Source organism: Pogoniulus pusillus, chromosome 2, assembly GCF_015220805.1.
Source record: "Pogoniulus pusillus isolate bPogPus1 chromosome 2, bPogPus1.pri, whole genome shotgun sequence".
In the NCBI taxonomy this organism is placed as follows: domain Eukaryota; kingdom Metazoa; phylum Chordata; class Aves; order Piciformes; family Lybiidae; genus Pogoniulus; species Pogoniulus pusillus.
Window position 1 is genome coordinate 39,042,596 of NC_087265.1, and position 23,549 is coordinate 39,066,144.

The 23,549-nt window shown below is 39.9% G+C and overlaps 1 protein-coding gene across 2 annotated transcripts in view; it reads left to right on the top strand.

The window, feature by feature from the left end:
- Positions 1–10,460: 10,460 nt before the first annotated feature.
- The window catches only part of CWC22 (CWC22 spliceosome associated protein homolog), a 36,488-nt gene continuing 23,399 nt past the window's right edge, over positions 10,461–23,549 (top strand). The window contains exons 1-14 of one of the 2 annotated variants that reach the window (XM_064161873.1): positions 10,461–10,511; positions 11,099–11,207; positions 13,728–13,795; positions 14,614–14,730; positions 15,231–15,482; positions 16,007–16,135; positions 16,798–16,966; positions 17,349–17,402; positions 18,183–18,318; positions 18,894–19,100; positions 19,209–19,271; positions 20,130–20,225; positions 21,410–21,491; positions 23,355–23,415. In XM_064161873.1, coding sequence (XP_064017943.1) covers positions 11,181–11,207; positions 13,728–13,795; positions 14,614–14,730; positions 15,231–15,482; positions 16,007–16,135; positions 16,798–16,966; positions 17,349–17,402; positions 18,183–18,318; positions 18,894–19,100; positions 19,209–19,271; positions 20,130–20,225; positions 21,410–21,491; positions 23,355–23,415 — 1,461 coding nt within the window. In that variant the 5' untranslated portion in view covers positions 10,461–10,511; positions 11,099–11,180. Of the gene's footprint in view, positions 10,512–11,068; positions 11,208–13,727; positions 13,796–14,613; positions 14,731–15,230; positions 15,483–16,006; positions 16,136–16,797; positions 16,967–17,348; positions 17,403–18,182; positions 18,319–18,893; positions 19,101–19,208; positions 19,272–20,129; positions 20,226–21,409; positions 21,492–23,354; positions 23,416–23,549 lie in introns of those variants that run through there. The other variant, XM_064161864.1, reaches the window with a different exon arrangement.

Sequence of the window (23,549 nt, forward strand, 5' to 3'; positions counted from 1 at the left end):
TTCTTTGTGAATTACTTCCAAGGGTCTTCCCAGCATTGTTACTGCATTTAAACTCTGAAGAAAATGTTCTCAAACAGTCTTCTGTGTTTTTAAATCTCTCTTGAGATGAACTCACGTATCTGGATATGCTGTAAGATCCAAGAGCTCCAAGGGCTGCTCAATGTCTTGCAAACCTCTCTCATGACAGCAAGACCCTAAGATGTTTATTTTGTTGGGAATTAATTGGCCAGTCCCCAGCTTGGGGTAGCGAGCATGAAGTAAAGCTGTGGTGTGGTCCAAGAGAAGCTGGGTCCGGGTGCCACTGGCAGCTCTCTCAAACGGACTTAAGGACTTGCTGAGCTTGTAGACTTGCACAGAATGCTGCAGAAGTGGGGGACCGTCCAAAAGCAGGGACAGCACAATAACAGGAGCCATGCAAAAGTGGGAGCTGTCCAAAAACAGGGGTGGTCCAAAACGAGAACTCTGAAAGTGAGAACTCTGTAAAGGTGTGAATCTCTTGCTTTTTTCCTCACTCTATGATTTTTCTAGACATTGTGTGTCCATTTGCCATACATACTGCGCATGAAGAATCCAGCCAACCACCAGCCGATTCCAGTGTGGGCTTTCCCATGAGTCAGTACACAGTGGAAAAAGGTGCCCTTTGCTGTTTCCCCTCCAAGCCTGCAAGGGACAAAGGGAGAAACAGGGTTTTGTGCCTTCTTATTCCTCCATTCAAACCTCTGGAGATGGAAGGAGTGGGAGAATGAATTTGGAGTGCCCCACAACAGATGTATCAAGAAATTGAAGAGATTTAGAACTGATACATGTTTTTAATGTTTTGGGTTCACTAAGTGTAAGGAAAACTATATGTAGCCAAGTCCTTTCCGGTACATTATAATATACCATCAGCCCTGATGTATTTATGCTTTAATCTCACATGAGATTTATTGCAAGTAGTCACTGGCTCCAGTTAGACAGTTCCTCTTCTTTTTGGATTGCCAAAGAAATTAATATGAACACAACTGAATATGAACACAGTATTAAAATGCCAGCTCAAGTAGCTGAGAAATAGTTATGCTAACTTGTCTTTTAGTTATAGGTTTGAGTGGCTGTTCCTGCTTGATGAAATAATTATAAAAATTACAATGGAAAAGTGACAAAGAACAAGGGAAGGTCTTGGTTTTGTTGGGTTTTGGTTTAGTTTCATTCGGGGTTTTAACTGCTGTGAAAAACCAAGTGCAAGAAAAGCACATATTTTCCATTTCTAGCTTGGAGAAACAAAGACAAATGGTCTAACCATCTAGCACCTTTTTAGAAGCATGTAACAATCAATTAACTGGTCCTTAATACAGGACAAAATATAGGTGGAATTTCCAGTACAGATAGAATATTCTTGTTTCTGCTATCTTTACAGTCATGTTCTCTTTCTATTTAAAGAGTAAAATTTGACTAAAAACATGTATTAGGTTTTCAGTAAGAGAAGGATTACATCTCATAAGCTTAGCGCACTTACTGAAGAACATGAACACAACACCTCAAGCCACTACTCTGCACGTTATGCTACTCAATCTCTGGTTTAATGCATGTAGATGAAAAGTGTATTCATGGTACTCTGACTTAACAGTTTCTGGACACAAACCCACTGGCACTGAACGTTGTGTCCCCACGAGGGGGCTCTACTGTCCCAGCTCTGCAGAGGAGCTGAGGTGTTTTTTTCTTTCAAGGCCAGGAGATATACACAAATACTTCAGAGAAGCTAAAAAAATCATCACAAAGGATGAAAAACACAGCTGAAAAGGTTTTAGTTGCTTTTAAAAAAGGATTTTAGTTACTAATTAAGCTAAAGCTGCCAAATATAGCTTAATTCAAACATAGTGCAATTCATGGTGTTGCCTCGACATTTTAGACAGACTTATTCTAACTTTAGTGGGCTTGTTGTAGAGCAACACCTTGGTTTGGCGACCTCTTTTAACTGTGGAAACAAACCAGTATTCTCCTCTAGTGTATAAGAATGAAGTGAAGCTAAGGACATGAAAACGCTAGCTGACACAGACCAGACTGCCTTGTAACTACAGCACTTAAATTAAATTAAATCTTAGATACAAACTGGGAGCCTATTTTAAACAGGAGCTGGGAGGATTTTTGACTAGTATGAGAAGTAGCTAAAATAACAGAAAACATATTTGATGTTTTAATGCAGTGGAAGTTCCACATATGAGCAGCACTACACACTGAGCTCATAGGGATAACTTTGTTTTGATGAGGTTTCAAAATAAACTAGGAATGTGATGGTACTTTTTTTGTAAATAATAACATTTGTGATGGAATGTGTCAAGGGTTAGGGCTGGGACAGCCACTAAATGAGTGACAGATGATCTCTATTAATCCTCTCTCCTGCCAAAAGGGAAGAGAAAGGGAGTAAGGGACAGTTATGAATTAGAAAATAAAACTGTAACAGCTGTTTTGGAGAAAAACCAACAAAAATCAAACCAAAAAACCACAACCCCCCCCAACAAACTAATATATGTAAACTCAACACTGAACTCAACCTCCTGAATGGCAACTGCATCATCATAGCACTGATGCTGCAACAGAAGTCCCAGACTGGACTCAGCAACAGATGGGAACCAGATGTAGTAGCTGGATTATGGAACCAGGTTCAGGAACTCATGGATAGGGACTTAAGGCAGTGAGGACAGAGTCCTCCTCAGATGCCAGACATTGAAGAAGAGAGCTTGACTCTCATGATCCCTCAGCTTTACACCAAACATGACATATATGAAATGGAATACCTCACCAGTAAGTTTAGGGCCACCTAAACTCTCTGCTTCTCCCTACAGATGGGGTGTTTTACTTACTGCAACCCAAACGTGATACAAAAGATTTAGCAGTGACCTTGGCCTGCACACCAACCCTTGGTACTAACTAAAGACATTGAGCATTATCATTACTGTGGAAATCTGCCATTCATATCAGCAAGTGTAGTTATTTAGAAGAGACTGAACTGAAAAGTAAAATCACTGAAATGAGTTAGTCTGCTCTTACTCAGACCAGGACAGAGTGTCACAAATATCACTTGGTTAAGGTACCAAAAAGAGATGTTTTTCAGTTAGTACTGTAAATCCATGTTCTTCTACCATTTATTAGCATGTAACTGTGATGGAACTTCACAGCAGAGATGCTAGATCCCTCTGAAGCAGTGGTATATACATGATATAAGAGCTTTCCTTCTTTTTTGTCTCTCTCCCATATATTGCTTAACACACGGTAGCAGAGATTGCTGCTGCCACTAAAAACGTAGCAGAAGGGATTGCACATCCATATCCCAGTCTGCCAACCAAGCTGAGCTTTGTCGTCTCGGACCTCTTTTGCAGGCTAGGCTCAACTTAACTGACTTTGTACTGAAACTGTAAAGAATGTGATTTCTTGTCTCAGCAGCAGCGTGGCTGGCACACTCTAACAACTATCTGGAAATAGGTGCTCAAAATTTTATTTCTGCAGCATGCTAAAGGTCACACTGATTAATTTTAATGAGATTTAGTTGTGTGTAAATGCCTTACTCCTAATAAAGCAGTCAGGGAAACCAGTCACCATCATTCTGTGATTAATTAATAAAGCAATGTTAACTGCAAAGAATCATCTATGAGAATAAGCAGCTGTGGTTGCTTTTCCAGTAGTATTGGGTACTTTTGGTGACCTAGATACAAAATTTTATTAAAAGTTGTAGAACACTGAAAGTTAATGGATCTACAGCTGCTTATGCCAGGGGAGGCAGCAGTCCAGGGAGCACAACATGTGGATGATTTTTAACTTGTATCATTTCAGGCGCAATGACAAAAACTGCTATGGGAAAACAACATGGCTAAAACTATTTTCCTGTGGCGTACTAATGGAGTGTTCATGCACAACATTAAGCTGGCAAATATGAATTTGTTGGACACATTATCCTTTCTCCCTTTGTGCAGGTTTCAAACATTATAATTATGTTTGGTTTAATTGCTATTAGTCTCAGTTGAATTGTCACTGCTTTCAGCATTTTCAGTGTGTAGAAAATTACATTTTAAATTTGCCTTATCTGAAACACAACTTTTCATGTTGATTTAATTTTGTATGGATTGGGTGTTATTGTATTTTAAGGTCTGATCTATCACTGCACTCACTTAAGAAAATGAGAATCATTCTGTGTTGATTATTACCATTCTATATGCATAAAGCCACTTGGCATGAGTTAATTTGGACACCAGAAGTGATGTGATCCTCCTAGCTCATTGATAACACTGTGCCAACCTAATGAAACAAAGGGTATCAGACAGCACAGATTTCTGCTTAGTGTGGCTATATGATTACTGGTACCAGAACTAGTTCATTTAGAGATAACTTAGCCAATTCATCTCCACTTGCACTGTGCAGCAGACATGCCCTGAGATAACTCAGAAATTCATATAAACCCATATGAAAGTAATCTCCAAAAAGCTCTAGTTAGAGCACACTCATGTACCTTCTTCCAGTATGTGATTTTTAAATAATGATCATGATTTATTCTTGCTTTTATGCATTTTAGTGGAATTGCAGAGAAGGGTGTTTTGGGTAGAGGAGAAGGAGCACTGTCAACTGTCCTCAATTCTGCTAAGTCCAGTCTTTCCCCACATAGAGATCTTCCTTTTGTAGGTTTTTGTAGCCTGACCCCGTCTGTCTCTGCCCTTTATGTGACATATAGCATGATATGAGTGGAGAGTTGAGTAACATGATTGTATATGTTTAGCATGTACTCCATCTGGCTGATTATCATACTGAGGATTTCAACTTCAGTATTAAAATTAGACAAAGCTCTTTGCTCAGGCACTACAGCCTTTGAACTTGTTTCAAAGCTATGTGTATCGATTGATTTAACCTTGCTTCATTAGTCTTAGCCAAAATAAAGCAGTCTTATCTTCACAAGATTCCCTCCTTCAGCCATTTGGCAAGCCAGCTTTGGAGATCTTAATTTCCTGAGATAACAACCTCGTGGTTCTAAGCATTTTGCCTCTTGTCCTGAAGTGCACTAAGTTCAGTTGCATTCCTCTTCCACAGTAAACTAGGCAGTTACCCCACACCTGCCCTCCCGGCCTCTCCTCTGCTTTCCACATGTAAGCAGGGAACCAAACAGTGTAACTTGTCACTCTGTGTTACTCAGTTGCTTTCAAAACACAAACTTGTTTCTCAGAGGTAAGCAGTTGTCTCTTGGCAAAGGCACTTCGAAGTAGATAGTTTATTTCCTGTTCTGTTTTCAAGGTCCCTCTGATGCGAGTGCTCAGCTCTCCATGTTTGTTCTTTCCCAGGGTGTGCGGAGGGACAGCCTGAGTGCTGGTACATGCACCATCAGCCACAGGACAGCCTTCTCATGAGATGCTGCTGCCACATTGATGCCATATGCCTTTCTATTTCATGACACCTGTTTACACAGTGTGAGTCAGGAAGATTACTTCCACAGCAGAATGGGAAACCATAGAGTATTCACAGGCAGGTGATATGGTATTTGCTGCAGGTTCACAGAGTATCTGGTGTAAGCATTTTAGAATTCATGTCAAAATCTGTAAAACCATCCAGATACATGCTGGTCTCAACCTCCTGTGTGACTGCCACAGTTGAAAAAATCATTTTGAAAGCCAAAGAAATCAAAGTCTGTAGCTACAACTTCATCATAAACAGAACAACAACAAAAAATGTTCCTTTTCTGGCTGTTACTATTTAATGTAAACCTATCCTTGTGTTTGTTTTGATTAGGAATTTCTTGTTTTATTGACTGTTCTTTGTATTGTAAAGTAAATAGAGAGTTGGCTTTTATGACTTTATAAGTAAAAATAACTACGACCTCTGGAGCACAGAACACCAGAATATCTGGCATGATGTGCAATTTATTGTTAAAAGATTGAGAACAGGTTGCACTCGTTTTGTTAACACTTGGGCGTTGGAGAGCAAACACTGGTACCTTAGTTTAAACCAAAGTGGCTTTGAGTTAAAGTGCTGCATAGCACATTCAGTGATCTCAGCCACAGTCTGATACTTCCTTCCTTTCTTCTGTGGCATCATGTGCTAGTTTGAAGCTAGCTAGAATGTTTTGGTGAGAAGAACTAGATTACAGGCTGTGAAATAGAAACAAGGGTTGATGTCTACTTCATTCATAGGGTTGCTGAGAGGTATAAGAACAAGAATCCAAACACAGATAAGGCACTTCTGCTTGGGGGCTCCAAGCTGCATTTCTCTCTCTAGCCTCTCTGCTGTCTCTCTGATTAATCCACTTTGCTTCCTAACCCCTTGGGAGAACATCCATTCTTCCTTGGGACTGGGGTAAGATTGAGAGGGGTGGGAGAAGGTGGAAGCGCAGTTGGGAGCCCCTCCTGGGGACTCAGGTTTCTGGGAGGGCTGTTGTGTTTCTGTATTACCTTTCACCTTGTGTATTTCTGTATATAACTGTATATATTGTAAATATCTGCTTGTATATTCTGCTAAGCTGTAAATATAAGCTTCATTCAAATTTCCAGAGCTGTCTTGAGTCTAGTCTGGTTGATTTCCAAAGTTTGGGGGGGGGGTGGGGGGTGGTAACACCCAAACCATCACACATCACAGTCTTGGACAGATTATGGATACAGATTATGTTGTAGTCCTTATTTTGCAAAGCAGGCCACAGGGCACAATGAAGAGGTGATTTGCATCACTGGGATTTAAAAACATTTAGTTTCAGTACAAAGAGCTGTACCAAGAGTATTGTCACAAAATAAAAACTGTATTTCCATATCGATGAGAATACATAGAATGTGAAGTGTTAAACATGGAGCACAACAAAATGTTTAATACCTTCATCTAGTGCTCCAGATGCATGTATTTAAGCAATGACAAAATTTTCAGAGCATGTGCAAATTAAAGTTTCCTTTTTATTAACAAATATCCCCATCCTTTCAGTAACAACCTTTTTCTGTTTGTTTGTTTGTTTGTTTGTTTTTCAAATTAACATCATCCTCCAAAAGCAGAAGCCTTGTAGCATTTCCACAATGCAAACTGACTCACTGTCCTGGTAGGGCATAAATCCTGCTAGGATGGTTTAACCCTTGCTCTCCTCTTCCTGTTTTGTGGGTCTGGGAGTGGAGTTAAATGAGCAAACAATAAAGGTTTGGTCCCAGCAAAGCCTTGAGGGCTTGGGGGTTAGGACCATGTGTCAGATGTCTTGTGCTGCCCTCACCGTGCCTGTGTGGTCAAAGGAGGCAGGAAGCTTTGAGTTTATTGGCCAGAAAAATGGTGCTAGTGCCTATTGGCCAGTTTGATTTTCAAAATGAGATATGTAAAGGGGGATGATTTAGAAAACTGTGCCTTTCTGCATTCAGTCTTTTTGTGTTCTGCCTTCAGCACGGAGCCTTCCTGCCTCTCATCATTTGTGGCTCGTTAGAGGTGGCCATGTGTATGCAGCTCACACCTGCCAGCTTAGCAGGAACTCAGCTGTCCTTCATTATCACGAGTTTGAAAGCATCTTTGATACAGAAGAATTACTCAGGGACCAAAGGAGTCATGAGTACATATGCTGGAGTGAATGCCAAGACTCCCGAAGCATAGTTAGAATTTTTCCTGTTTTCATGTTACTATTTTCCAATTTCTGATTGTTTAAACTGATTAATTCTGTGCAAATACTTCCTGCCAACTGAAAATCCAAAGAATCTCAGGGAATTTTCCTGACTGTAAATATTAATTAAAATTTAATATTAATACAGAAATTAATATTCATAATTAATAACTATCACTCATTCCCAATACACTTACATGGGTATACATCAAGCACTAATAGAAGAATGAGACTGATGAATTCTGAAGGAAGCAAATTAGTGTCCTGAAAGGTCATTTTAAAAATGGTAATTATTCCAGCAATTATGTGAGCTGTTATGAACAAGGAAAAAAAAACCCAAACCTGGGATTCCTGACAGTAGAAAGAAGATACTGAGAATTATATTTCCCAAAAATTATGACAACTTTGTGTCATAATTTTCAAAAGATAGCATTGTTTTTAAATGAAACCTCTTCACTTGGCTTTCTTTAGTTCATCATTTTGGTTTCACTGTTTATTCCATACTTAGTGCTACACTGAATTAGCTGGTTTTCTGCACCATTTCAAGAACATTTTTCTGTTGTTTCAGGAAATAATGCATCTCTTCTTTTTCCTGGTGCATAGTGTTGAGGTTATTCTTCCCCTGTACTCAGCACTGGTCAGACCACACCTTGAGTATTGTGTCCAGTTCTGGGCCCCTCAATTCGAGAAAGATGTTGAGGTGCTGGAACATGTCCAGAGAAGGGCAACAAAGCTGGTGAGGGGCTTGGAGCACAAATCCTATGAGGAGATGCTGAGGGAGCTGGGCCTGTTTAGCCTGGAGAAGAAGAGGCTCAGGGGTGATCCTATTACTGTCTACAACTACCTGAAGGGGCATTGTAGCCAGGTGGGGGGTGGCCTCTTCTCCCAGGTAACCAGCAATAGAACAAGGGGACACAGTCTCAAGTTGTGCCAGGGTAGGTATAGGCTGGATATTAGGAAGAAGTTCTTCACAGAGAGAGTGATTTCCCATTGGAATGGGCTGCCCAGGGAGGTGGTGGAGGCACCGTCCCTGGGGGTCTTCAAGAAAAGACTGGATGAGGCACTTAGTGCCATGGTCTAGTTGATTGGATAGGGCTGGGTGCTAGGTTGGACTGGATGATCTTGGAGGTCTCTTCCAACCTGGTTGATTCTATGATTCTATGATTCCCATACTGTTGTCTGATGTGTAAAGCTGGCTGCAATCACCACACAAAGAGGAGACTAAGTGCTTATGACCCTCTTAGTCACTCTGCACCTGAAGTGAGTTGTTCAGCTATTCAGTCCCTTCATGTGTTTCAAAATGCTAAGGAGAATTTGAGTTTTGCACGTTTTAGAACCACAGTCACTGAAAACATTCAGATTGGCTCACCAACTTGGAGGACAGAGGCAGTATTTCAGGGCTACAAAATATATGGCAGAGGATGGCCACATGACCTGAGGCGCAACCAGGAGTCCCCCAGCTTCTGGGCCCAAGAGCCAGCCACCTGGGCTGACCTGGGAGCCTGAGACAGGGCAAGGACTCTACAGTACTGTGGAAGACACCTCCCTATTGGCAGCCACCTAGTTGCAAAAGAATGAGATGCTTTCTCACTGCCACAACCAGAACACGCAATCGAAGGTGCAATTCTCATAGGAGAGAAAGGGAGAACAGGAATAAAAGACATAAAATTATATGCTTTCATCCCTTGGTCCTTGCAGGAATGCTGCAGGCAAATACCTGCTGCTCCTAAGAAACTATCTTGTTGATTGTTCTACAAACATCACAGCTGAGTCAATTTCAGCTGTGGAAAGAATGCAGGGAATACATTAGCAGATAACACTGTGATTTATCTTCGAGTCAGTATAAGGCCATTGTACACCCCAGCTCATCAAAATTACAATGCTGTTGATGCATTTCTCCCTTCTGTCTGAAAAGGGAAATTGTGAGTAGTGGTTTTCCAGCACTGCTCCCACGTTGTTGCCATCTTCTTACTCTCCACAAATACTGTGTCCCACTGCGTGCGCGCACACACACACACACACACACACAGACTTGCATATTGATGCTGATGGGCACAGCAGAGCAGTACTGCCCCATGGCTCACAGACATCTCTGCAGGAACCATCTGGCTGTTGGCTAAATTAATGCCTTTCTGACCCTGATCTGCTCTGTCTTCTAAGAGTTTATTTTCATTGTCTTACAAGAGCTGAAAATAAACTGTAAACATTTTAAGACCTTACAGAGCATTTTTCTTACAGCATTTTTCTTTTTTTCCTTTTTTTTTTAATTTTTTTTTCCTATAAATTGAATAAGTTTCCACAATCCTAATAAATTTCAGCTTGAGGGAGGGTCCCCTCCCGCTCTACTGTGTCCTGGTAAGGCTTTATGTCGAACACTGCTTTCAGTTCTGGGCTCCCCAGTGCAAGGACACGAAACTGCTAAAGAGAGACCACCAGAGAGAGACACTAAGATGATTAGGGGCCTGGGCCATCTAGCCTATGAGGAAAGCCTGAGAGAGATGGGTCTAATTAGCCTGGAGGAGCCTGAGGTGGGAGTGGATTGCATTAATGTTTGTGCACATCTTAAGGGTGAGTGTCAGGAGGATGGAGTCAGAGTCTTCTCAGTGGTGTTTGGTGACAGGACCTGGGGCAGTGGACACAAACGCGAACACAGGAGCGCCCAGGCAGGCATTCTGCGGCGCTATGAAGTTAGCGAAAAGGAGCAGCGCAGACGAGGCTGCGGGGCGGGGACACAAGATGGCCGCCGGGCGCGCCACGGCCACACTACGTTTCCCGTCACGCCTCGGCGCCCGTGGGACAGCCCTCGCGCCGCCGCCGCCGTGCTGCCGTGCGCAGGCGCTCGCCAAGCGCCGCCGCCGGGCGGGGACCGAGCGCAGTGAGCTCACACCGTGCGCGTCCCGCCGGAAGTGATGCTGCCTGTGGCGGTGCGCGGGTGTGGGCGGTAGGTGCGGAGCGCGGCGGGCCGCGGGTGGCGGCGGGGGGGCGGCGCAGTGGCGGCGCGGTTCCGTGGGCAGGGCAGCAGATCGCCTCCCCGCACCTTTCGCGGGAGCGAGAGGCATCACGCAGGCGCCGTCTCGTCCACTGCCCCGGTCTGCACACGGGCTGGGTGGTCGCGACCTGCCCTCCCAAGTCGCGGCTTAACAGCGGGCGGAGGGGCGCGGGGCGAGCGGTAACGCAGCCCCACGAAGAGCACGGTGGCCTGCTGGGGCTGGGGCTAGGGCTAGGGTTGGGAGGTGTGTGGCAGGGTCCGTGGACAGGGCCTCGGCATCTCCTGCTGCGGCCTGGCCGCTGGTTCTCGCGTATGACAGTGCCTACTGGCCGCGGCGGTGGTGCTGGAGAACTGGATGCTGTTTTGCAGCCTTAATCTGCTCCGACAGGTGCTGTATGACCGTAAAATACATGACTATCCAGGGCGGGCTACTTGTTTTCTTTTAAGAAGTTACGGAAACATAGTATTAACAAAGCAGAAGAACAGGTTCCAGCACCATGTGCAGTAAGAATTTGTTGGTTGTCTTCTTTGTGTCATAGATGATACGGTTTTCACATGCTGAAGTCCTTGGATTGTCTTATTGCTGCACATTGAGAACTTCCTAAAAAATAGAAAGTCAAGATGAAGAGCAGGGTGACACAAGTGAATGTAAGTTTTCTTAAATTGTAGGGTTTGACTGGGGTCTTATTACTGGTGGTAAGGTTTATAGTTGATACTATCTTAAAAAATACTTCCGTGAATGTAAAATTATTTGACAGCAGCTGTTTACAAGAGAAACATTGCTGTGAGGTCAGTGAATTACAGCTGTTCCTGGCATGTGTTGTCTTAATGATAGAAGTTCTGAACATTATTAGCATATAATGATAAAGTAATTGTTGAAAAGAAGCTGAATGATGGCTCAACAGAGAGCATAAGCATCTGAAGGAATGGAGAAAAGAGGCATTGAAAATTTGTCAATGATGTTAAAATGAAAAGATAAGGAGACAGGAAATAGCAGTTAATGTGACAACTGTTTCTTGCTGTGAAAGTTACAGGTGTCTTATTTAAAAGCGCTCTGGTAAATGGATAAGGGGTAAGGTATTTTTGGGTGGCAAAGTAATTTTAGTTTTGTAAAGCACATTGTATGTGGGACAGGTTTGCAGAGCAGTACTCTTCTGATACACTGTCAGATCTGTGGTATTTATCTGGCTCTAATTCTATGGAGTTCAACCTCGTATGGCCTTTTTCCTTTTTCAGTTCCAGCTTTGCTGATTGAAGTGGTTTTTCATATTGATGCTCAGGATAATTTTATGTCATCTCATGTTTTACCAATATGGTGATTATGGTAGTCCTTTCTCAGCTGTCAAAGTAACAGCGAAGATACACTGTGTGGATGCTTTCAGTTAATTGTTTTGATTGAAATGGGCAAGGAAGATAACAGAAAGCCTGGTAATGAAGAACTGAGGGTGACCGAGGTGCTTTTACAAGGAGACATGGTAACTGCCAAATACAGAGACATCATAAAATCAGCCAGGTTGGAAAAGACCTCCAAGATCATCCAGTCCAACCTAGCACACAGCCCTGTCCAATCAACTAGACTATGGCACTAAGTGCCTTATCTAGTCTTTTTTGAACACAACATTATTTTATTTTTGTGACCACTTGTTTGCTTGGTCAGTGATCAGTGGTGTAAAACTAATGAGAATGGATCATTCTAAAAAGACTGGTTTTTTTTCCAGTCTGCTGAATATTGTTTAAGTACAGTAACTGTTCTGTGTTTCTGTGTTTTTCAAAGTTTTTTTTACAGTCTTCTTGTAATCTTAGGATACGCATGTGGATGTGTGTGCTAGCCATACAATCTTGTCAATTTGTTGCTTGGATGGTGGTCATAATCTTTGTGTTGATATTATTTCTTTAGGAAACATCAGTTAATTTTGGTTTTGCTTGCACAGGTCATTATAAACAGCACACTTGTTATTTAGTAAACATGCCTTTCTTTCTAATGAAGTTTGAGATCAGTTGGTATAGCTGTCTGTCAGAGTCTGCTTGTGAAGGAAATGTCACTGTATTCTTCTGACCAACAATTTCAGCTGCTGCTTTGGTCTGGCAAAAGCTGCTGTGCTAGCATGTGAATAGATAGAATGACACTTCAGCAAATGAGTATTTTTGCAAAAAGGTTAGCCAAGGTGCATAAGCAAGTCTTTGTGCGGAGTTTCTGCATCAAGGTGAAGTGTTACATGTTTCTCATCTGATCAGGGGCTGGTATCATGTGATTATGGTTCTGGAAAAGTATACTATATGGGAAGAGAAGAATCTTACAGTGGAAGTGTAGAGGTTATAAAAGCTGTTTCTTAGCTGTACTCAAAGTAGTTTTGAAACGTTTTGATGAAGGGAGCATCTTTGTGTCTTGTAGATGTAGTCATGCTCCGATTTTTGTCTACACCTCTCTCCTTGGTTCAGTTCACAGAATTTGCTGTGAACTATTTGTGTGTCACTTGAACAGTCCTGAATGCTCACATTTAAAAAAAAAAAAGAATTAAATTTACTTCCAAGATCTGTCATTTTGAACAATGTAACTTGGGTGTTTATAATGTAAAAATACTAAAAAAGACTCATGAAAATTAAATCATGGTTAGTGAAAAGGAGGAAGGAGAAATTAATAAAGGGGATTTTTAGGAGAGAGGAAAGGCACTTTTCAAGAAGTGGTAGATTTCTGTTAAGGGTATTGCATATGATGCAACAAAATGTAAAATGTGTATAGAGTAAGGAAGCAGGAAAAGCAGACCTATCCAGCAGTAAGCAGCAGCAGATGGCTGGAGAAGTTAAGGAATGGGGCAATGATGAAAGTATTCACCCACATGTTCTCCCACTTTCTGCCTATTTATAGCTTCCTGAGACAAATAGTTTTGGTAACCTATGTGATTTTTTTTTCTTATGTGTTTGTCCAGTCTCTTAAGCCTCTGCAAGCTTTGGACAACTGCAGCATCCTGTAGCAGGGAGTCCAGCTGCTTATCTACTTGTTATTTAGAACCAGCACTCCTTGTCAAAATTGACTGCCATTAGCAGTTTCTTGTAAAGGAGTAAGAAAAATGAAGACATGGTACACTTTGTTCTCAAGATAAATGTACTCCCAGTAATTAATATATAATGTTGAGGCTTGATTCTTAAAATATGTTTGTTTTCTTAAAGCATGGTTCCAGTTATGAAAGGAAGGAAGGCTACAGTTCACGACAGAAAAGTTTGTCTCCAGAGGACAGGTAGAGTTACTTGGTTTTTATCCCCTACAATGCCATATGTATACTTTATATAGTAACTTAGATAAGTTTAAAAGAACTTAAAAAAAAAAGAAACATGATCTCTTTTTATATATTGTCATACTTGAGCAGTGAAAAAGAAGTGTAAGTTTAATAAAATACTTGCATGTCAATATAGCAGTAGTTAGATTTGTTATTAAAGTGAAATGTTTTTTAAAAAATCCTTAGCATTCAATTAAATTGTTACAGGACTTGAAAATGGAGATTAAATGCCAGCTTTTTGCTTGTGCTTATGTATTGCTGAAATCACAGTTTTCACTTTAGTGCAAGATTATTGAGGCCAGCAGGAGGTGATTGAGTATTATTTGAAGTGCAGTGTACCGAGGCATGAGTAAATTGTTACCATTTTACTTTTAATTTCTCATTTTAATTGGAATAAAACCTCTTTTACTAAACACTTAATTTTTTTTTCTAACAGTGTCTATTATGTTTCATACTACACAGATAAAAAGTAGGTTAATCAAATGGATGTATGTGTTCCAAGGAATGCGCAGTGCTGAATTTGTCTTTGGCATTTGATTTTATTACCAACTAGCATTTCATTTTCAATTCTAGTATCAGCTTTCTTTTACAGTGCTTCCTTGATTTTTTTTTCTTTATTTTTTTATGACAATTATCAGAAAAGAAGTTGAATGATTTATATATTGATGCTTAAGTTGCAGAAGCATAACAGTAACATAGCATTGTTTTGCAACTGGGCATTAATAGTGTTGCTTTTCTGAGCCTATTACTAAGCATTGTGTGTCTTGGATTGTGAGCAGGGACATAGACCGTGACAGGTCGCCGTCTCCAAGAAAGAGAAGATACTCTGATGACAGCAGATATGATCAAGAATATTCAAGAAGGGAATACTATGATGACAGAATGTCAGAAGGAAGGTATCTAGCTTGTTCTGAATCAGTAATAAAATACTAATTTTAAGGAATTGTGGATGAATTTCTTACCAGTAGAGGACATAAATTGATAAACATGAACAACTCGTGCTGAGAAACGTCCTTGGGACGCTGCTAGCCCAGGAAATCAAACTGTAAACAAGTGAGCACCCCACACACAGCTGCAGTGGGCAGAGTTAGATAGCCAAGGGGGCTGGAGTAGGTGGTCTGGAGGGTTGACTCTTAGAATGTTATGATATATTAACCTATGCATGCATTACATGTAACCTTGCAATCATCACCTGTAACCAATCTTAAGTTGAGCACGCCTCTTGTAAGAATGCATATAAGTCACTGCATCACGGAAATAAAGTGGATGGTCCTAACCATATTGGTGAACAAAAAGTCATTTTACCCAAACGCTCCACTGGCAGGGAATAAAACTTGGAAACCTTTCATGATCTCTTGGGTGCTTAGTGGTTTTTGTTGGGTTTTTGTTTTTATAGAAGAACAGAAAGAGGGAGAGAGCGGCATCATGAGAAATGGGAGGAAAGGGAATCTGATCGAAGGAAGCAGAGAAGATACTCATCACCTGATCGTAGGAGTCCAGAGAGGTCGACAGCGCAGAGCACACATGATGAGGTTGCTTCTAAGAAGAAGAAAGAAGAAGTGGACCCAATCCTTACTCGCACTGGTGGTGCATATATTCCACCTGCTAAGCTCAGGATGATGCAAGAGCAAATCACTGATAAAAACAGGTGGGTTGGAAGTAGCACACGAGTATTTTTATTGATAAGCAAAGTGGTAAAGGACTTTGGTGAGTGGTGGTGAAAATGGGGTATCTTTGGAGGACTGTGATCGTTATTTTAAAGGTTGTTTTTTTGAGAAGAAAATCAAATTACAACTGTACTTTGTGCTGCAAAGTGTAAATGGAAAAGTGAGATGTAGTGCATGATCAGAGATTTTTGGGAGTATCTTTAAAAACTTTGTATCTTCTGCTGCAAAGTGTAGATGGAAGAGTGAGATGTACTGCATGATCAGGGATTTTTGGGAATTGTAAAAACTGAAGATACTGTATCTGCAGAGATTTACATGTTGGTGTGTCATGTTGGTTTAGTGATTTTTCTAGTAGTTCAGTGTATAGTTGTGAACTAGTCATGACATGTAGGCAGTCAATACTGTCTTAGCTGATTACGACATACATTCTTGTCATAAATGTATTAGAAGAAATCAGTGCTACTGCAAATTTATGCATTAATAATTTGTGATACCTTTGCATTAGCTTGGCGTATCAGAGGATGAGTTGGGAAGCTTTGAAGAAGTCAATCAATGGTCTTGTCAATAAAGTGAATGTTTCTAATATAGAAAATATAATTCATGAGCTCCTGCAGGAAAATATTGTTCGAGGAAGGTAAGTTCAGTATTTTAAAACAATTCTCTTGCCCTTCTGCTAGTATGTATACAGTTCACATGTACATCACTTTGTGTGCTATATGCAGTGTATGAATACTAGTCAGATTTTCAAATTCACTTTAGGCTGCATTGTTCTATGAAGAGTAGTCCTGTACTTGAGGGAGGGACCAGAGAGGGAAGTGATTGTATGTTTGTGGGAATAAAAATGGAACGGATGGTAATCATTTCCTTTTCTTAAAGGTTTTAACTACACTACTTCTGTGTTTCTGGATGTTTTTGTGTAGGACAAAGTGTATTTGTAGCCAGTATTGAGCAAAATGAAAGTTTTACTACTGTTACCTACAGTGGATTTTTGTTGTAATGTAGAGAAATTATTATTTTGCTGTTTTGCTCAGTGCTGGATCGTTGTGACTGTGTCAAGTGTGATGACTTTCATTGATGTAGTTTTGATGCCTAAGGGCTCTTATCTCACAGATCTTAAGAGTTTCCTTTGCATTTTGCAGAACTCTTGTTTGTGACATGGTAAACAACAGTTTGAAAATGACCATCTATATTTTCTAACTATTCCAAGTATACAATGCTATTTTATGTGATATGTACTGAAGAAAAACATTCAGTGTTGTATTACCAGATACATCTTAAACTTACATGTCTTTGCAGGGGATTGCTGTCTAGATCCATTTTGCAAGCTCAGAGTGCCTCTCCAATTTTTACTCATGTTTATGCAGCTCTTGTGGCAATTATCAATTCAAAGTTTCCAAATATTGGTGAGCTGATTCTCAAGAGGTTGATATTAAATTTTCGCAAAGGATATCGCAGAAATGACAAGGTATGTGAAGTATGAAAAAGCAGCATACCAAAATGAGTAGCTCTGCTGCATTAACCCTGTATCAAGTGTGTTCAAACTACATGCTTCAGAGGAACATACCCAAGACCTGTACATCAGGACATATCATCAGTACACTAATTACAGTAGTCTTAGCATATCTGGAAAGCTTGACAATCTGTTTTGCTGTTCCAAGTTGCTTCTATGATAGGTTTTCTCTTTTCTTATTTTCAAACTGCACAATCCTTATTGTGAACAACTCTCAGTATCCCTAAATAGTTTCAGAACCTTGATTGTGAGATTCACAGATCTGTATAGTAGGTCTGATTTATGTTTTCTTCCATATGCAATGTATTTAAAGTTCCCTGGTTTATTTCTTTTGCAGCAACTTTGTCTAACGTCTTCAAAATTTGTTGCACATTTGATGAATCAAAATGTGGTATGTTATTTCATGTTTCAACTTAATCTAACCCCCCTATGGCTATTTAGTTTCAAGAGAGCAAGAGCCTAAAGCTAAAATATTCTACCTGTTCTAGAAGTTACTGAAAACCTGACTTCAGGAGTCCTTGTGATGCCTGCTTTAAGATGTTAGGACCTTTTTAGAAAAGACATTAGTAATTGCCTTTACATTTATGATTGCACTTATGCTCCAGATCTTGCCCAGATACTCAGATGCAAAGCAGGCATCATCTAAAGTTTTCTTGCAACGCTGTCATCTGACTTAAACACCTGTTTAAGCAGACTTAGACTCGAATGCATCTCAAACTAGCTCTCTGCCATCTTTTTGTGTTAGAAATCAGGATACTACAATTTAAATGGTAACAAGAAGTTGTGTTTCAGGAATGCTTTGGGCATTTTGGTAAAGGGCACCCTAATCTGAGATGTGATATTTGCACTTGCAACTAGTTTCTGCCACGTGAGTGCTGTTTTGTTTGCTTCCTGCACGTACTTTTTAAGTGGCAAAATGTTTTTTGTGGTTTGATGCTGATTTCTAGCATAGTCACATTCACTACAAATTAGGTGTAAATACTGGAGCTAAAATTGCGCTTGATATTTTAACTTCCTGTGAATTAGCTTTGTCCCACTACCATTGCCTTATTTGTGTAAATGAACAAGTGTGATGTGGCATCTTCAAAGCTGGACCGCTCTATCAATTAAGTTACCGTAATAATAGCATAACATAGTGTGTTCTAATTCTTTGCTGCCTTGCTTTCTATAGGCTCATGAGGTTTTGTGCCTAGAAATGCTCACTTTGCTCCTTGAAAGGCCTACTGATGACAGTATTGAAGTAGCTATTGGATTTATTAAAGAGAGTGGTCTCAAATTAACTGAAGTTTCTCCTAGAGGTATTAATGGTAAGTATAATTAGCCTTTTAGTTTGTCTTTGTGGTGAGTTAGGAAGTATTGAAAATTTACCAGATGAGCTGAGACAGCTTGGAAGTAAGATGAAGCTATATTTACAGCATGGCAAAATTCACAAGCATACATACACAATACATTTACAAGTATATACAAATATTTACAATTATATACAAATTAGAAATAATACAGAAATCCAGACTCTCTCCTGGACAAAGAAAGTGTCCAGAAGGGCTCAAAACTACCCCCTCTGTCTCCCTTTTTATCTCAAACAGGCAAACAAAAACAAAAGCCAGCAAAGCTTACATGTTAGTTGTTAACCAAGATCAGAGGAGCGATATTAGATCAGATCAAAGTTAAGAGGAAGTGATTTGATTCAGTGACACAGCCCCAAGTGAGAGTGATTGGCTTTTTATCCCTCTTAGCACACCTCGTCATTATTTTCTTTTCATAACCAATGATCTAATTTCTCTCATTATAATACTCCAATTAGCCTCAAACCAGCACAATCTTTTTGGTGTTTGTATTAGTGAATCTTTTTTGTATTGACATTCCTGCCTTTTTCCCAAAGCCATCTTTGATCGTCTTCGACACATTCTGCATGAATCTAAAATTGATATGCGTGTTCAGTATATGATAGAAGTCATGTTTGCTGTAAGGAAGGATGGCTTCAAAGATCACCCCATCATTCCAGAGGGATTAGATCTAGTGGAGGAGGAGGATCAGTTTACTCATATGTTGCCATTAGAAGATGACTACAACCCAGAGGATATTCTCAGTAAGTTAGAAGATAATTCTGTGACACTTTTTTCACCATGAAAACAAATTTAAGATCAAATATTTGTTTCCTTTATTCTATTTTAAAAGATTCTCTTTTATTCTATAGATGTTTTCAAGATGGATCCAAATTTTATGGAAAATGAAGAGAAATACAAAATGCTAAAAAAAGGTAGGGAAATGTGTGTGTATATATGTTGGGTATAGTAGTATTAAATGCAGTGATTCTATAGAGTTGTCTGACTGTGGTACAGCTATGGGAAATTGAAATACTGGAACGTAAGCCATGGACAAGCGAGAGTGCACAAGGTCAGAAGTACTGATAGAAGGTTGGAATGACCTTAGAGAAGGGTGGAACAAATATAAACAAATATAAGTCTGGAGTCTGTGGTTTTTGCCTATCTCTGCTTAGACAAAATATACATGTTACTGAGAGAATGTGATGGATGTCTACGCTAATTAGCGTGTAATTTATAATGCAAGTACATGTAACCAATCACAGTTTAATACAATTTGTAGCCTTCTGATGAAAGGTATAAAAACACATGTTTGGAATGCAATAAACGGATTAGATTGGATTGGCTTGTATCAGGTCTTCTCCCTGTCTCTTATTCTTCTAATGCCCATGGCACCCAGCCCGTGGCATATATACATTTTTTATACTTTATTTATATGTTTACACACTTAGAAGCTGCTTGCTTATCCAGCTGTTGTTGGCAGTCATTAACAGTGGGCAATACTTGTGGCCCAGATGACCGTCTTTCAGTTCATCATAGTCCTTTCCAATGTATTCCTGTTTGGTTTTTGTCAGTGTTGTTTCTCCATCTACGTTTTCATTAGGTTATGATATACCTGGTTGTCTGACTTTGCCACGTTCTCCACCAGAGAAACCTTTGACTCGTTTAGATCAAGTTGTTTTGGTAATGAGGCTACTATGGTCACAGCCGATGACGTCCTCCACTCCTGAGCCATCCCATCCCTAGGAGTAAAAACCGACGCCATCCTTTAATCTGGGATATTGCTCTTTCAGAAATTCTTGATGAAGGTGACAGTGAATCTGAAGCTGATCAAGAGGCTGGAAGTAGTGACGAAGATGAAGATGATGATGAAGAGGAGGATGAAGATGGTAAGTGCATGACTGGCACCTTTATTAGTGATTGTTTATAGGTGAAACGGAAAAGAACATCTTAATTTGGTACACATTTTGCAAAACTAAGAAAGCTGAAACATTAAGGGATGTTTCATCTTATTATTTTCAGGTCTAACTGTTCACTAACGAATAGTATAAAGTAACAGTCTGAAAAGGAGATGTTCAGCACAGGTGGAAAATTAAAAGCAGTTTTGCTGCATTGTTTTTTGAGCATAACAGTTTCATATGAGAAAAGTCCTGCAAACAAAAACTGCTGAAAACAACCTTTCCAGACGCTTTCTAGGACTCTGTCCAATTTTTTTATACTTCTAAAATCAGTATGTGTTTTCCTGACACTATTTACTTTCTCTATAGCTGACTCATAGTTCACTTCATCCCCTTCCTTGATCTTTAGAGGAAGCTGTTAGTGTTTATATGTTTCCAAAGAATATATTCGACTTTCAGGAAGAAAAATTAAATATGTAACTGATGTATTTGTGCAGATTGCATAAGTAATTAAAAAGCCATCCAGGTCTTATTCTCGTAGAATGCTTGGAAGGGATTTCCTCAGCAATTTGTTGATGTAAACTCTGCTCTTCTGTGAAATAGAAGCTGATGAAAGCTGAGAATTCACTGAACTTTTCATCACTTGTGCTCTTACCAAACTTTAGAAGAATGGAGGAATAGTGAACACCTTATCAACAAAGGTGTTCCCTGAATGGATTTGATTCCAAGTGGATTTTTATAAACTTTGCAGAATGCTGTAATGTAGATCCTACACATAATGTTAAGAATTCCCTGTTAAAATCAGGGAGGCTGTATAATGTGTTGTATCATTAAATTATGCAGAAAATAACCTTGATAACAATCAATAATGAGAAAGGTTAAAACCAGAAGCTGCAGTGACGAAATCATGTGAAAGGTCTTTAAAAGGAGGATCTAATCATGTGTACTTAGGTTGTTAGTTACAGATGAGGCAAATACTGATTTTTTTAAATTATTTTTTCTTCTCCCTAAAAATAAATTTAAAAAAACTTACTAAACTTGCTGAATAGTCCTTAATATCTCTAGAAAAAAGTATTACGTTGTGCACAGACTTAAAACAGCTATGTTTACTTAAGTGATTATATCTATCTGCTTTAATGTTTTGCTGTTTTCAAAGCCATGGTTTTCTCTTCCAGGTCAGAAAGTTACTGTCCACGACAAAACAGAAATTAACCTGGTCTCCTTCCGTCGTACAATTTATCTTGCCATTCAATCAAGGTAAGTATAATACAGTTTGAACACCTATGATTGCAGTTCTTTTGAAATGGGTCAGCTGGAATTCTCTTCCTGTTAAAATTATTATTTAATGTGCAGTTAAAATAAAATTAACAAAAAGCTCCACAACCAACCAACCAACAAAAAAACCCCCAAAACAAAACCAAAAAACCAACCAGCCCCCCACAATAAAAAAATAGACAGGAAAGTGTTATTTAATGGAACCTGACCTCGTTATGTAGAACAGACTGTTCTGACAAATTCTTATCCTAAGATAAATCCTGTTTGTATAAAGATGCTTGAGTAGCACAGTGGGACTTTTCTATGATTATTCACAGGTCAGTGAACTTCAGATGATACAGAATCCCAAGAATTTAAAAAAATGTGCAACAAGGTTAAAGTGGAGATGTTGCAGAGTTTCTCCACTTCTGAGAGTGAGGAATCTTTTAGTGTTGTAGTCTTTAGGCCTGTTGCAGTCTGCATTGTTTTCAGAGAAGTATACAGACAACCAACCCTGCAGTGCACTGTATTTGTATTCATCTTCAGATCTCCATCCTAGAGTGCCCAGGTGGCCAAGAGAGCCAATTACATCCTGGCCTGGATCAGGAAAAGTGTGGCCAGTAGGACAAGGGAGGTTATTCTTCCCCTGTACTCAGCACTGGTCAGGCCACACCTTGAGTACTGTGTCCAGTTCTGGGCTCCTCAATTCAAGAAAGATGTTGAGGTGCTGGAACATGTTCAGAGAAGGGCAACAAGGCTGGTGAAAGGCCTGGAACACAAACCCTATGAGGAGGGGCTGAGGGACCTGGGGTTGTTTAGCCTGGAAAAGAGGCTCAGGGGTGGTCTCATTGCTGTCTACAGCTATCTGAAGGGACATTGTAGCCAGGTGGGGGTTGGTCTCTTCTCCCAGGCAGCCAGCAACAGAACAAGGGGAAACGGTCTCGAGTTGTGCCAGGGAAGGTAAAGGGAGGAAGTTCTTGACAGAGAGAGTGATTTGCCATTAGAGTGGGCTGCCCAGGGAGGGGTGTAGTTGCCGTCCCTGGAGGTGTTCAAGGAAAGCCTGGATGAGGCATTTAGTGCCATGGTCTAGATGACTGGATAGGGCTGGGTGCTAGGTTGGCCTGGATGATCTTGGAGGTCTCTTCCAACCTGCTTGATTCTATGAAATTTGTATGAAATAGAATCTCCCTGCAGTACATGACACAAATAATCAAAACCTGTTGGTATAACTCTTTGCGTTGCCTGGGTGAAAAGAGGCATTAATCTGTTGTACGCCACTCAATTCTGTCATTGAAAGTAAGCACAGTGCACAATATTCTGCGGGTCTGAACCTGCGTGAAGATTCAGATAGTGTAGTTGTGGCATTGATGGTTAGATGAACTAATATCATAATGAAAGGTATGGAAGTGTCTTAAATTACCCAAAGATACTTCCATACTTCCTTGCTATACTTAGGTTTGTGCACCCTGGGGATAGAAAGAGAATTACCTACTGGCAGCTAAAGGCTTTCACTATGCAGAAATGCAGAGGAGAATTAGTAACCACTGCTCTGGGAGCTCACGTAGAGTGCTTGCATGTGAGTGATTTTTCAGGATATGCAGAACGAGTTCACATGTTTGTGTGTTGCTGAATTTTGTCAGATGATTCAATTGTAATAATTACTTGAGTCATTTTACTTTGAAATTGCCTCAAATGTATTGACTTTGGATTAATATTCAGATATAAACTCATGAAATACAAAATGTTTATTTAAAAACTCCATTAAAATAAAAGATTTTCAGCACTAATGATTAGCATAATTCTGAAATGTTTTTAGCATCACATACATGACACAGATAATAAGGAATATTTTTTCCATTATTGCAGCTTAGACTTTGAAGAATGCGCTCACAAATTGCTGAAGATGGACTTTCCTGAAAGTCAGACTGTAAGCTTTGCTTCTTTCTTCTTTTTTAATAACATTATTATGAAACAGTACTGTGATAGAATCTAAAATCTTGAGGCTTATTCATATAGCAAGCAGATGAATGAGAGTGATTCCTTAGAGCTGTTATTCCTCAA